At 40.9% G+C, this 12,460-nt stretch overlaps 1 protein-coding gene across 1 annotated transcript in view; it reads left to right on the top strand.

The window, feature by feature from the left end:
- Positions 1-12,460, top strand: part of fam222aa (family with sequence similarity 222 member Aa) — a 215,570-nt gene that overhangs the window by 11,654 nt on the left and 191,456 nt on the right. The window contains exon 2 of the mRNA XM_072247685.1: positions 11,331-11,481. Coding sequence (XP_072103786.1) covers positions 11,331-11,481 — 151 coding nt within the window. The remainder of the gene's footprint in view (positions 1-11,330; positions 11,482-12,460) is intronic.

Here is a 12,460-nt window from a genome sequence, read left to right as displayed (position 1 = left end):
ACTTCCTGTATATTTATATATACCAGTAATATTCACAGAGAAAGCACTTCCTTTAGATTCTACATTGAACTTTCAGCCTTACGCTTCACATGCACAAACATAAGGAGAAAAAGCTATCATTTAACAGGAGAATGTAAGTTCTAAATTATCACACCAAAAGGAAAACCAGAATTATGACTCACAGTCTGAATGACAATTACGTTGAGACTTGGTGTTTATTGAACAGCAGTTAGAGAGTGGCCTTGAGGGATACAGATTTACTTTAGCAGCAGGACAATGCCTTCTCCATTTGACTTAATATTAGTAAGAGCACCAGTATTGGTTGGTATATTAAAATTTTGTCAGACTGCCATCACAAATTGTTACAAAAGCCTTAAGTGTTCTGTCTGCAGTTACAAGCTTAAATTGTCAAATACATTTCAATCTACAAATTTTGCGACCAAACAGCATTTGTCATTTAGTGATGTTTTACCATGTTTACAAATAAAGAATTTTGATTTGAAAGAATATGTTTATTGAGTTTAGTAATAGAGTATATTGTATAATACCACTGCTGTTGTAAAATAAAATGCATGCTGTAAGCAAGATGTAGGAGAGCATCTAAATATTTCCAATACATATTGTTAATGACACCAATTTATGTATTCAGGAGACAATATCAAATCAAATAATCAACATATTCCTTTCAAAGCCGAAAATTCAAAGTACATTTATTATCAAAGCACATACACACAACTTTGAGATTCCTCTTACAGGAAGCCGCAAGATACAGAAACCTCAAAAAGAACCCACAAAAAAAACCCATCAAACACCCAATGCGCAGAGAGAGAGAAAAAAAAACAATCACACAAACAAGCAAATAGCATCAGAACGGGACACGGGCAACAGTCACAGGTCATTGCAAAGCCGAGTGAACACTGCGAGATCACGGGCACAAAGCCAGGCATCGCTGCAGCCAGCACTGCAGTCCAGCGGAGAGTCCTGATGGAGGGTCCCGGCCTGAAACTTCGGCTGTTTATTCATTTGCATAGCTGCTCTGCTACCTGACTTGCTGAGTTCTTCCAGCATTTTCTGTCTGGATTTCCAGCATCTGAAGAATAGCTTGTATTTAAATAATCATATTTGATATTTTTAAGCAAAAATTGTAGTCTCCAAGGGCTCAACAAGTTGTTCATGTTACAAGAGTAGCTTCATTACAAGAGAATCCAAATCACTAATTTAATATTTAACTTGTCTTTCCGCATCCTCCAGTTTCTTTACTGTGTTCTTTATTATTTGCTTCCCCTTTCACCTTAGAATAATATTGAATAGATGATCCATCTGGCCTTCCTCTTGAGATCCTAACCAAAACATATGTTTTAGTTTTGAACTAAATCAATTCACTTCCTGTGATATCATGAAGAGGCTATAGGGTCATACAACATTTTAGCTGTAGCACATACACTCCTGAACTCGCTGCTGCTCTTAGCCAAGCTGGTACAATACTGGCAACTATTGGCACTACAGCACAGAAGCAAGCCCTTCAGCCCATCTAGACTGTGCTGGCCTAATTTTCTGTCTCGCCCCATCTAACTGCACCTGGACCACAACCCTCCAATCCCCTCACATCCATGTACCTATCCAAATTTCTTTTAAAGTTTGCATTTGAACTCACATCTACCACATCCGCTGGTAGCTCGTTCCACATTTACACCACCCTCTGAGTGAAGAAGTCCCTCATTAAATATTTCACCTTTCACCCTAAAACCTCTAGCTCTAATCTCATCCAACCTGAGGGGAAAAAGTTATAACCCTCATAATTTAGTATATAACATCTCCCCTCTTTCTCCTGCACTTTAGTGAATAAAGTCCAAGACTATTTAACCTTTCCCTATAACTGAGGTCCTCAAGTCCAGGCTTATCATGTCTTACAGATATCCCCTCCAAGTGTTCACCAGCTTAGAAAAATACTGTCATTAAGTCTAAATCCTGGAACGCCAGACCCAAGACACCGTAAGAGTACCTTCATGTAGATGTTCAATAAAGTAATTCACATTGTCTCAGTGGCAGCTCTGCTGGACACACCCAGATCCAAAAAAAAGAATGTAAAAAAGTACTCAATTTTCAGAGAGGATTTTGCTTCAATTTGACTTCATTATTATAAAATAATTATATGCATTATCTTTACATATTTCCTGGTCTATATTATCTATTTGGTGTAGCCTTAGCAATATGGCAATAAAGAGGACAGGAAAATAAGGCTAAAAAACTGAAGAATGGCTCCAGGATTCAGAGTCCATTTGACTAATATTAAAATATATTAATGGCAAAGATTAAAAGAAAATAAAAGAATGCTGCTGAATATTTTAATTAAAATGGCCAGTACACAGATCTGTATCCTTTCCTCTTCTCCAATAAAAGATAAATCAGTGTTTCAGCTGGAATTTTTCATCAGGTCATTTCTATTCCACACCAGAGGGGTAAATAATTTTCTTGTTTCAAAAGCTGATGAAACTCTGTGAATATGCTAAATTGAAACTTGAGGACCTGGAATTAAAGGAAAATACAACCTTTTAAGTTCAGTCAATTAAAACAACTGGCATAGTGTGTTTGAAAGTATGAATTTTCTTATACTGTGTACACAGCTCTGGCTTCCACAAGGAAATCGTATCATTACTTCAAGGGGCAAATGTCACTCTTTTTTGATATGACAGAGGCCAGCAGCTCCATATGTTAGTGGTTTGGAATGCTGTAAATGCTCTTTGGTACTCTGACAAAAAAGAGGGATAAGATGTGACAAGATAGTTGAGATGTCCTCTCTACATCCCACAGATGGTAATCCTTAGATCAGTAATGAAACGGCTAAGGATATTTCATATTCAGCCTTCAGACTAATTTAGTTGCTTTGCAAAACAAATACAATTTTGATACATTTTAACAAAAATAAGATAAAAACACATGATGAAAAGGTGGGTCATTTGAATTATCAACCCTTTGGCTAAGAGACGTTCTAGTTTCTAAAAACCTTGGTGATATGCTTGTTGGTATTGTGCATCTTCCTTTCCTGAATGTACTACAATTTATGAGCAAAACTAATCATCTGAGTGTGACAAATGGGACCAGTTTGTTTTGCCTCCTCTCATTCCCCATCCAGCTAGCTGTAAGAGGAATTATAGATTATTTTTGCAGTATTTCATAAAGTCATTTTATACACACAGTTGTTTATTTTAAAACTACTGGCTCTAAGCATAAAAATCATTCAACTGTGACAAAGGAAAATTCCAGTAATAGTCATGGAATTCAAATGTGCATACATGGAAGACACAAAGCTAAATAAAATTATCATTATGCAAACTGCGTCACCAGCATTGTGTATAGGTTAAGTTAAAGGAACATTGTACCCAAACGTGATACTTCACAGTTGGTATACATATTGCAAAATTGAACCATACTAGCAAGGAAGGTCCTACAATCAAATCCTAGCTTCTCAGAAAAAGCATCAGGTTTGATAACACTGGCATATGTTCTGAAAGTTGTTAACTTTGCAGCAGCTGTACAATGCAATTTATCATAAGTATAGAAAAATACTGAATTACAGTTTATATATATGTATGTATATTAAATAGTTACATTAAAATAAGGAGTGCAAGAACAGAAAATAAATTTTCTAAAATGTAGTGAGGTAGTGTCATAGTTCACTGCCCATTTAGAAATTGGATGGCAGAGGGGAAGAAACTGTTCCTGAAGCACTGAGTGTGTGCCTTCAGGTTTCTGTACTGCCTTCCTGAGGCAAAAATGAGAAGAGGGCATGTCCTTGGTGGTGAGGGTCCACTTTCCTGTGGTACTGCTCCTTGAAGATGTCTTGGGTATCTCAGAGGCGAGTACCCATGATGGGGCTGACCAATTTTACAACTTTCTGCAACATACGTTGATCCTGTGCAGTAGCCAACATGCCCCTCCCCCCCCCCCCCCCCCCATAGCAGATAGTGATGCAGATAGTCAGAGTGCTCTCCATGGTACATCTGTAAAGGTTTTTGAGTGTTTTAGATGACAAACCAAATCTCCTCAAAGTCCCAATGAAATATAGCCACTGTCTTGCCTTCTTTATAACTGCATCAATATGTCATGACCAGTTTAGGTCCTCAGAGATACTGACACCCAGGAATTTGAAATTGCTCACTCTCTCCACTTCCGATCCCTCAGTTTCTACACTTTGGGAAGTCCACAATCAGCCCTTTGGTCTTACTGATAATTGATTGGTAATCCCCATCTGCCTGTCCAGGTAGACCCAATGTTTCAGCGCACTTCCCGTTTCTACGTCCTACCTAAGATCCACAAACCTGCCTGTCCAGGTAGACCCATTATTTCAGCTTTACCCCATCCCCTATTTTATTTATTTATTTATTATTCCCCCTCCCCCGCTTTTCTCTCTCTCTCTCTTTCCCACTCATAATCACTCCTTGCCTGCTCTCCATCTTCCGCTGGTGCTCCCCTCCCCCTTTCTTACTCCCGTGTCTCCAGCTTCGTTTCCCTTTAGCCAATCAACTTTCCAGCTCCTGACTCCATCCCTCCCCCTCCTGTCTTCTCCTATCATTTTGGATCTCCCCCTCCCCCTCCCTCTTTCAAATCTCTTACTATCTCTTCTTTCAGTTAGTCTTGACAAAGGGTCTCGGCCCAAAACATCAACTGTGCTTCTTCCTATGGATGCTGTCAGGCCTACTGCGTTCCACCAGCATTTTGTGCGTGTTGCTTGAATTTCTAGCATCTGCAGATTTTCTCGTTTGTGCATTCAAACCTGGAATCATTTTCGTGAACCTCCTTTGGACCTTCTCCAGTTTCATCACATTTTTCAAAGATAAGTGGACAGAACTGCTCACAATACTTCAACTGAAGCCTCACCAGTGCTTTAAAAAGTCTCATCATTACATACTTTCTTTATATTCTAGTCCTCTTGAAATGAATGTGAACATTGCATTTGCCTTCCTCACCAACCTGCTAATTATCCTTCAGGGAATCCTGCACAAGGACTTCCAAGCACCTCGGATTTTTGTATTTTCTGTCCATTTAGAAAACAGTCGGCCCTTTCATTTATTCTACCAAAGTACATGGCCATACAGTACCCAATACTGTATTCCATCTGCTATTTCTTTGCCAATTCTTCTAATCTGTCTAAACCTTCTGCAGCCTCTATACTTCCTCAGAAGTAGCTGCCCCTCCACTTATCTTCAGGTCGTTTGCAAACTTTGCAACAAAGTCATCAATTCAATCATCCAAATCATGACATATAACATAAAAAATATCGGTCCCAACACAAACCCTGTGGAACATCACTAGTCACTGGTAGCCAACCAGAAAAGGCTTCCTTTATTCCCACTCTTTGCCTCCTGCCAATCAGCCACTGCTTTACCCATACTAGAATCTTCCCATTAATACCATGGGTCTGTAGCTTGTTAAGCAGCCTCATGCGGGCACCTTGTCAAAAGCCTTCTGAAAATCGAAATACGCAACATCAACCAATTCTCTTTTGCCTATCCTGTTTCTTATTTCTTCAAAGAATTCCAACAGATTTGTCAGGCAAGATTTTCTCTTGAGGAAACCATGTTGACTAGGGCCTATTTTATCATGTGCCTCCAAATACCCTAAGACCTCATCCTTAATAATTAATTCCAACATCTTCCCAACCATTGAGGTCAAACTATACTTTCCTTTCTTCTGCCTCTCTCCCTTCTTGAAGAGTAAAGTGGTATTTGCAATTTTCCAGTCTTCCATAACCATTCTAGGATCTAGGGATTTTTGAAAAATCAGTGCTAATGCCTCCACAATCTGTTCAGCTACCTCTTTCAAAACCCTGGGGTGTATACCATATGGTACAAGTGACATCTACATTCAAACCTTTCAGTTTCCAAAGAACCTTCTCTGTAGTTATGGTAACTTCACACACTTCATGACCTCTGGCACCTGGAACTTTCACCATACTGCTAGTGCCTTCCACAGTGAAGACTGATGCAAAATACTTATTCAGTTCGTCCGCCATTTTTTTGTCCCCCATTACTACCTCTCATCACCGTTTTCCAGTGGTCTGATATCCACTCCTGCCTCTCTTTCACACTTTATGTATCTGAAGAAACTTTTGGTATCTTCTTTAATAGTAGCTTACTTTCTTACTACAACTTCTTTAATAGATAGATGGCTAGCTTACTTTCATATTCAATCTTTAACTTCTTAATGGCTTTTTAGTTGTCTTCTGTTGGTCTTTAAAAGCTTCCCAATCCTTGAACATCCCACTAACTTTTGTTCTATTATATACCCTCTCTTTTGCTTTTATGTTGGCTTTGACTTTTGTTGTTAGCCACCTTTCCTTTAGTTTACCTCTTCCTCTTTGGGATGAATATATCCTGGGTCTTCCGAATTGCTTCTAGAAATTCGAGCCATTACTGCTCTGCCATCATCCCTGCCAGTGTTTTTTTCCACTCAATTCTGGCAATCCCTCTCTCAAGCCTCTGTAATTCCCTTTACTCCACTGTAATATTGATACATCTGGATTTAAGTTCTCCTCCTCAAATTTCAACGTGAATTCAATCATATTATGATCACTTTTCCCCTTAGGGTTCTTTTACCTTAAACTCTCTAATAAATTCTGGTTCATTGCACAATGCCCAGTCCAGAATAGCTGATCCCCTAGTGGGCTCAACCATGAGCTGCTCTAAAAAGGCATCTTGTAGGCATTCTAGAAATTCACCATCCTGGAACCTGATTTTCCCAATCTACCTGCATATTGAAGTCCCTCGTGAATATTGCAACATTGCCCTTTTAACATACATTTTCTATTTCCCATTGTAATTTGTAGGCCACATCCTTACTACTGTTTGGGGGCCTCTATACAACTCTCATCAGGGTCCTTTTACCCTTGCAGTTCCTTAGCTCTATCCATAATGATTTAACATCTTCCGACCCTGTGTCACCTCTTTCTAATGATTTAATTAAATTTTTTACCAACAGAGCAATGCCACCTCCTCTGTTGCCTGTCCTTTCGATACAAAGTGTATCCTTGGACATTAAGCTTCCAGCTATAATCTTTTTCTGCATGGTCATATTCTGCATGGAGGTCGGTGACCAGTGGAGTGCCTCAGGGATCTGTTCTGGGACCCTTACTCTTCGAGATTTTCATACATGACCTGAATGAGGAAGCGGAGGGATGAGTTAGTAAATTGCTGATGACACAAAGATTGGGGGTGTTGTGGATAGTGTGGAGGGCTGTCAGAGGTTACAGCGGGACATTGATAGGATGCAAAACTGGGCTGAAAAGTGGCAGATGGAGTTCAACCCAGATAAGTGTGAAGTGGTTCATTTTGGTAGGTCAAATATGATGGCAGAATATAGTATTAATGGTAAGACTCTTGGCAATGTGGAGGGTCAGAGGGATCTTGGGGTTCAAGTCCATAGGACACTCAAAGCTGCTACGCAGGTTGACTCTGTGGTTAAGAAGGCATACAGTGCATTGGCCTTCGTCAATCATGGGATTGAGTTTAGGAGTCGAGAGGTAATGTTGCAGCTATGTAGGACCCTGGTCAGACCCCACTTGGAGTACTGTGCTCAGTTCTGGTCGCATCATTACAGGAAGGATGTGGAAACCATAGAAAGGGTGCAGAGGAGATTTACAAGGATGTTGCCTGGATTGGGGAGCATGCCTTATGAGAATAGGTTGAGTGAACTCGGCCTTTTCTTCTTGGAGCGATGGAGGATGAGAGGTATATAAGATGATGAGGGGCATTGATCATGTGGATAGTCAGAGGCTTTTTTCCCAGGGCTGAAATAGCTAACACAATAAGGCACAGTTTTGAGGTGTTTGGAAGTAGGTACAGAGGAGATGTCAGGGGTAAGTCTATTATGCAGAGAGTGGTGAGTGCATTGAATGGGCTGCCGGCGACAGTGGTGGCGGCAGATACAATAGGGTCTTTTAAGAGATTCCTGGACAGGTACATGGAGCTTAGAAAAATAGAAGGCTATGTGTAACCCTAGGTAGTTTCTAAAGTAAGGACATGTTTGGCACAGCATTGTGGGCCGAAGGGCTTGTATTGTGCTGTAGGCTATCTATATTTCTATGTTTTTTCAGCCACGATTCAGTGATGCCCACAACATCATACCAATCTGTAACTGTGCTACAAGTTCAGCAACCTTCAGTCCTGTATTCGCCCTTTTCGATTTTGTCCGCCTTCTACATTGCAACTCATCCTGTTGACTGCAATTTTGCCCTATCAACAGCCTCTCCTCACTGCACATTGCTTCAGTTTGTAAACCAGCTACCTCATCTTCAGCACTATTGTCCACCTTTCTGATGCTTCTTGCATTGAAATATATATAACTCAGGACACTAGTCACACCATACTCAAGCTCTTGATTCCTATCTTTGTCTGAGGTCTTACCAACATCTGCCTTCACAACCTCTCCACTAACTGTTCTGACACCCTGATTCCCATCCCCCTGTAACTCTAGTTTAAACCCCACACTGACAAACTTTCCTGCTAGGATATTAGTTCCCCCCTCCAGTTCAGGTGCAAACCGTCTCTTCTTTACAGTTCCCACCTTCCCTCGAAGAGAACCAAGTGATAACAATCTTCTGCCCTCCCTCCTACACCAATTCCTTAGCCATGTATTAAACCTTATAATCTTCCTTGTTCTGGTCTCACATGACTGGAGGCCCTGCCCTTTAACTTAGCACCTAACACACTATGTAAAACCTCATCCCTTGTCCTACCCATGTCATTGGTACCTACATGGACCATGATCTGGTTATTCACCTTCCCACTTAAGGTTGCTGAGAACTCAGTCAAAGATATCCCGGACTCTGGCACCCGAGAGGCAACATACCTTCTGAGAATCACGTTCTCGCCCACAGAACCTCCAATCTATTCCCCTAACTAACAAATCCCCTGTCACCACAACACCCCTTTCCCTTCTGTGTCACAGAGGCAGACTCAGTGCCGGAGCCTGACCACTGTGACTTCTGCCCCCCCCCCCAACAGTATCCTTTTATTGAGGGGGATGGCCACAGGGTTACTTTGCACTGGCTCCTTAACCCCTTTCCTCTTTCCCCTTCCTGTCCCCCAGTTTCCTGTGTCCTGCACCTTGGGTGTAACCACCTCTCTATATGTCCTGTCTATCACCCCTTCAGCCTCCCGAATGATCTGGAGTTCATCCAGTTCCAGCTTCAATTCCTTAACACGGATTGTTAGAAGCTGCAGCTGGATGCACTTTTCGCAGTTGTAGTCGTCAGGGGCACTGGAGGACTCCCTGCCTTCCCACATCCCACAATAGGAGCATTCCACTATCCTGCCTGGCATCTCTACTGTCCTACCTGAGCAGATATAGAGAAGGGAAGGGGAAAAAATAACCTTTAGCATTTCTTTCATTTTCTCTGACTGAAGGTTCTCTTGCTCCTGTACCCCTCTCAATCTCACCTTGAAAGCAAAATCAGTGTACAAGTGTTTTTTGTATTAAATAAGCACCTGTGGTTAATGAGTAAGGTGAGAGAACTGAATATGTGGCTGAAAATAAATATATCAGATCAGACTTTTATGTCTTCTAAAATATCTTAACAGGCTACTTTGAATCAGCAGCACTTTTTTCTTTAACTTTATATTCCAAACTTCATTCTTAAAACAGTTTCAAATACTTCACATCATTAACCATATTTGGATGGAGATTCTGAACAGAAGCTCTGAATAAAATTTACAAATGTATTACAATCACTGAAGCAGAACCTTTTGATAACACTGTGTACTTGTATATTAATTAAAAGGAGACTGGTAATATACAATGGCACTCTCTGGGGTCATTACCAAGACCACTACTTTTCTCAATATGCATGAAGGACTTGGACTGTAGTGTACAGATCACATAAAACTGTGAGGAAGATAGTGGCAGACCTCAAGAGGATATATAGATAGAGAGTGGAATAAACAGACACAAATGGCAACTGAAAAATGTGAAGTGGTTCATTTCAGAAAGGAGCGTGAAGAGAAGGAATATCAATCAGAGGCCACAATTTTAAAAGTGGTACAGGGATAGAGACACATTGAGCATAAATACTTCACATAATAACAGCTTGAGTGTTAAAAAAGCATTCAGAATCCTGTGCTTTAGAAATTCTGATGATTCTCTATACCCTGATTTAGCCACAACTTAGAATATTGTAAAATTACAAACTGGCACTCTGAATAAAGAGAAGATGCTGGAAGCATGGAGGAGGTTTGGGAACACTTGTGGTAAGAGAAACAAATGTATGTTGTGGGAAGAGTTCAGATGAATCATGAATTGTGGAGTCTGAAGAAAGAGTCCACAGTCTGTGGTAAAAGACTTTTGACCGGAGAAATGGGCAAGGAGGCAGAGGTGGAGGAAGAAGAATACATCATGATGTTGGGCTCGGAATTAATTTAGATGAGGATGGGAGGTGACAAAGCTAAAGCTGATATTTGCCACTGTTGGTTATGCTAAGTGCCAAGTTATCAGCATTTCATCAGGAAGGATTTCACTGGAGTCCATTTTTCCATGTCAGTCACATCTTTCCAGTATCCTTTCCAACACAGACATCAAACTCAGCAAAAAGAACCAGTTCAAGGTTGCACAAAGTTGGATCAGGTATGCTGGTACAGAAAACCAAAGTGTCATAAATTGTTTGACTATGTCTTTGTCAATATGACCAGGGAAAACAATTAATTAGATTTTTGGAAGGCTTTTTGATTACACTGGAAAGCATTAATGCTCAAAGGAACCCAAATAGCTGAAAACTAACATGCCTCACAGCAAAGGTGTCTTTTTGAAATTATATAGGGCCATGGTGAGACTGCAGGTGAAATGCTGTGTATATTTTTGGTCTCCTTACCTAAAATCTTTCTGCTATAGAAACAGTACAAAGAAAATTCAGCAGATTGGTTCCAAGGATGGCAGGCTTGCCCCTTGAGCAGAGATTGAATAGCCTTTAATCTCTCAGATTTAAAAGAATGAGAAGTGACTTCATTGAAACATGTTCTTACAGGGTTTAGCAAGATGGATGGAAGGGTGAGGTTTCCCTTGCTGAGGAGTAGAAATTCAGGGGCCACACTATCCAAATAAAAGGCAAGTTACTTAACAGTGAGAGAAGAAGAAAGGTCTTTGTTCAGAGGATGGTGACTCTTTCAAATCCTGTCCTGGATGGCTGTAGAGATTCATTCACTGAATTCATTCAAAACAAAGACTGATAAATTTCTGGGGATAGGTCAAGAAATAAATTATGTTACAAAGAAACAGTTATGTTTTACACACATTTAGTATTTTGCAAGCAGAGTGAATTCAGTATTTATTTTAATCCACAGATGTTTGTTCCCCCCTATTGTCATCACGCTACATGGCTTAGATCCAGAAAAGTCATACACACTTATGGTGGATATGGAATCAAGCAGTGATCAGCGCTACTCCTACACAGAGGAGCGGGGCTGGTGCCCATCTGCACCAGCTCGACAGCAGGTGAGATAAAAGAATGAACAACTCTTTATTCAAGTGAGGCGGACTGGTTGACAATGGTAGGTTGAGCGGGCATTGGGGGAGGAAAGTAGCAAGGGCAAAGAAGCTGAGGAATTTACAACCACCGTGTAACTAAAAATCAGCTAACCGTATTACATTGCTGGTATTACAAAGCATGGAATTCTAAAACATAGAACGTTAAAGCAGAGAACACCCTCTGGCCCACGATGTTGTGCGAACTTTTAGCCTACTCTAAGATCACTCTAACTATTCCCTCTTACATAGTCCTCCATTTTTCTATCATCCATGCGCCTACCTAGGAGTTCCTTCAGTGTCTCTGATGTATCTGTCTCTATCACCACCCCTGACATTGGGTTCCACGCACCCACCACTATCCAATTAGTTTGATATAAATTCATTTTGAAGGCACCTGGCCAAGTGGTTAAGGCGTTCGTCTAGTGATCTGAAGGTCGCTAGTCCGAGCCTCAGCTGTGGCGGCGTGTTTGTGTCCTTGAGCAAGGCACTTAACCACACATTGCTCTAGTGTCTGTGCGAGGAATGGTGCCCCACACAGACTTCCAATCTGCACCTTGTAAGGCATGAAAATGCCCAACGCAGGCCTCTCAAGGTCTGAGTCGACCTTCCCCTGAAGGCAGATGCCTTTGAAAGGCTGAAATGGAAATACCACAAACATTCCACTTGAAGTAGATAGATTTCCCACACAGAAGAAGGCAATGGCAAACCATTTATCGAAGACAAATTTTGCCAAGAACAATCATAGTCAAAGACCATGATCACCCACATCATAGGACCCGGCACATAATGATGATCATGATGACACCTAATGGACCTGATATCCAGTATTTTCATGAAACTAACTAATCTAAGCACCTAACAATAGCATAAGTTAGTCAGAGCCAGGAGTGGCAGGACAGTGAGACTACCAGAGGGACTTGAACGCAAGCAATAGCAGTATCACAAG

The sequence above is a fragment of the Mobula birostris genome, chromosome 31 (assembly GCF_030028105.1).
Source record: "Mobula birostris isolate sMobBir1 chromosome 31, sMobBir1.hap1, whole genome shotgun sequence".
Classification (NCBI taxonomy): Eukaryota; Metazoa; Chordata; class Chondrichthyes; order Myliobatiformes; family Myliobatidae; genus Mobula; species Mobula birostris.
The sequence above is the reverse complement of the archived record's forward strand: the minus strand, read 5'-3'. Positions and strand labels throughout refer to the sequence as shown.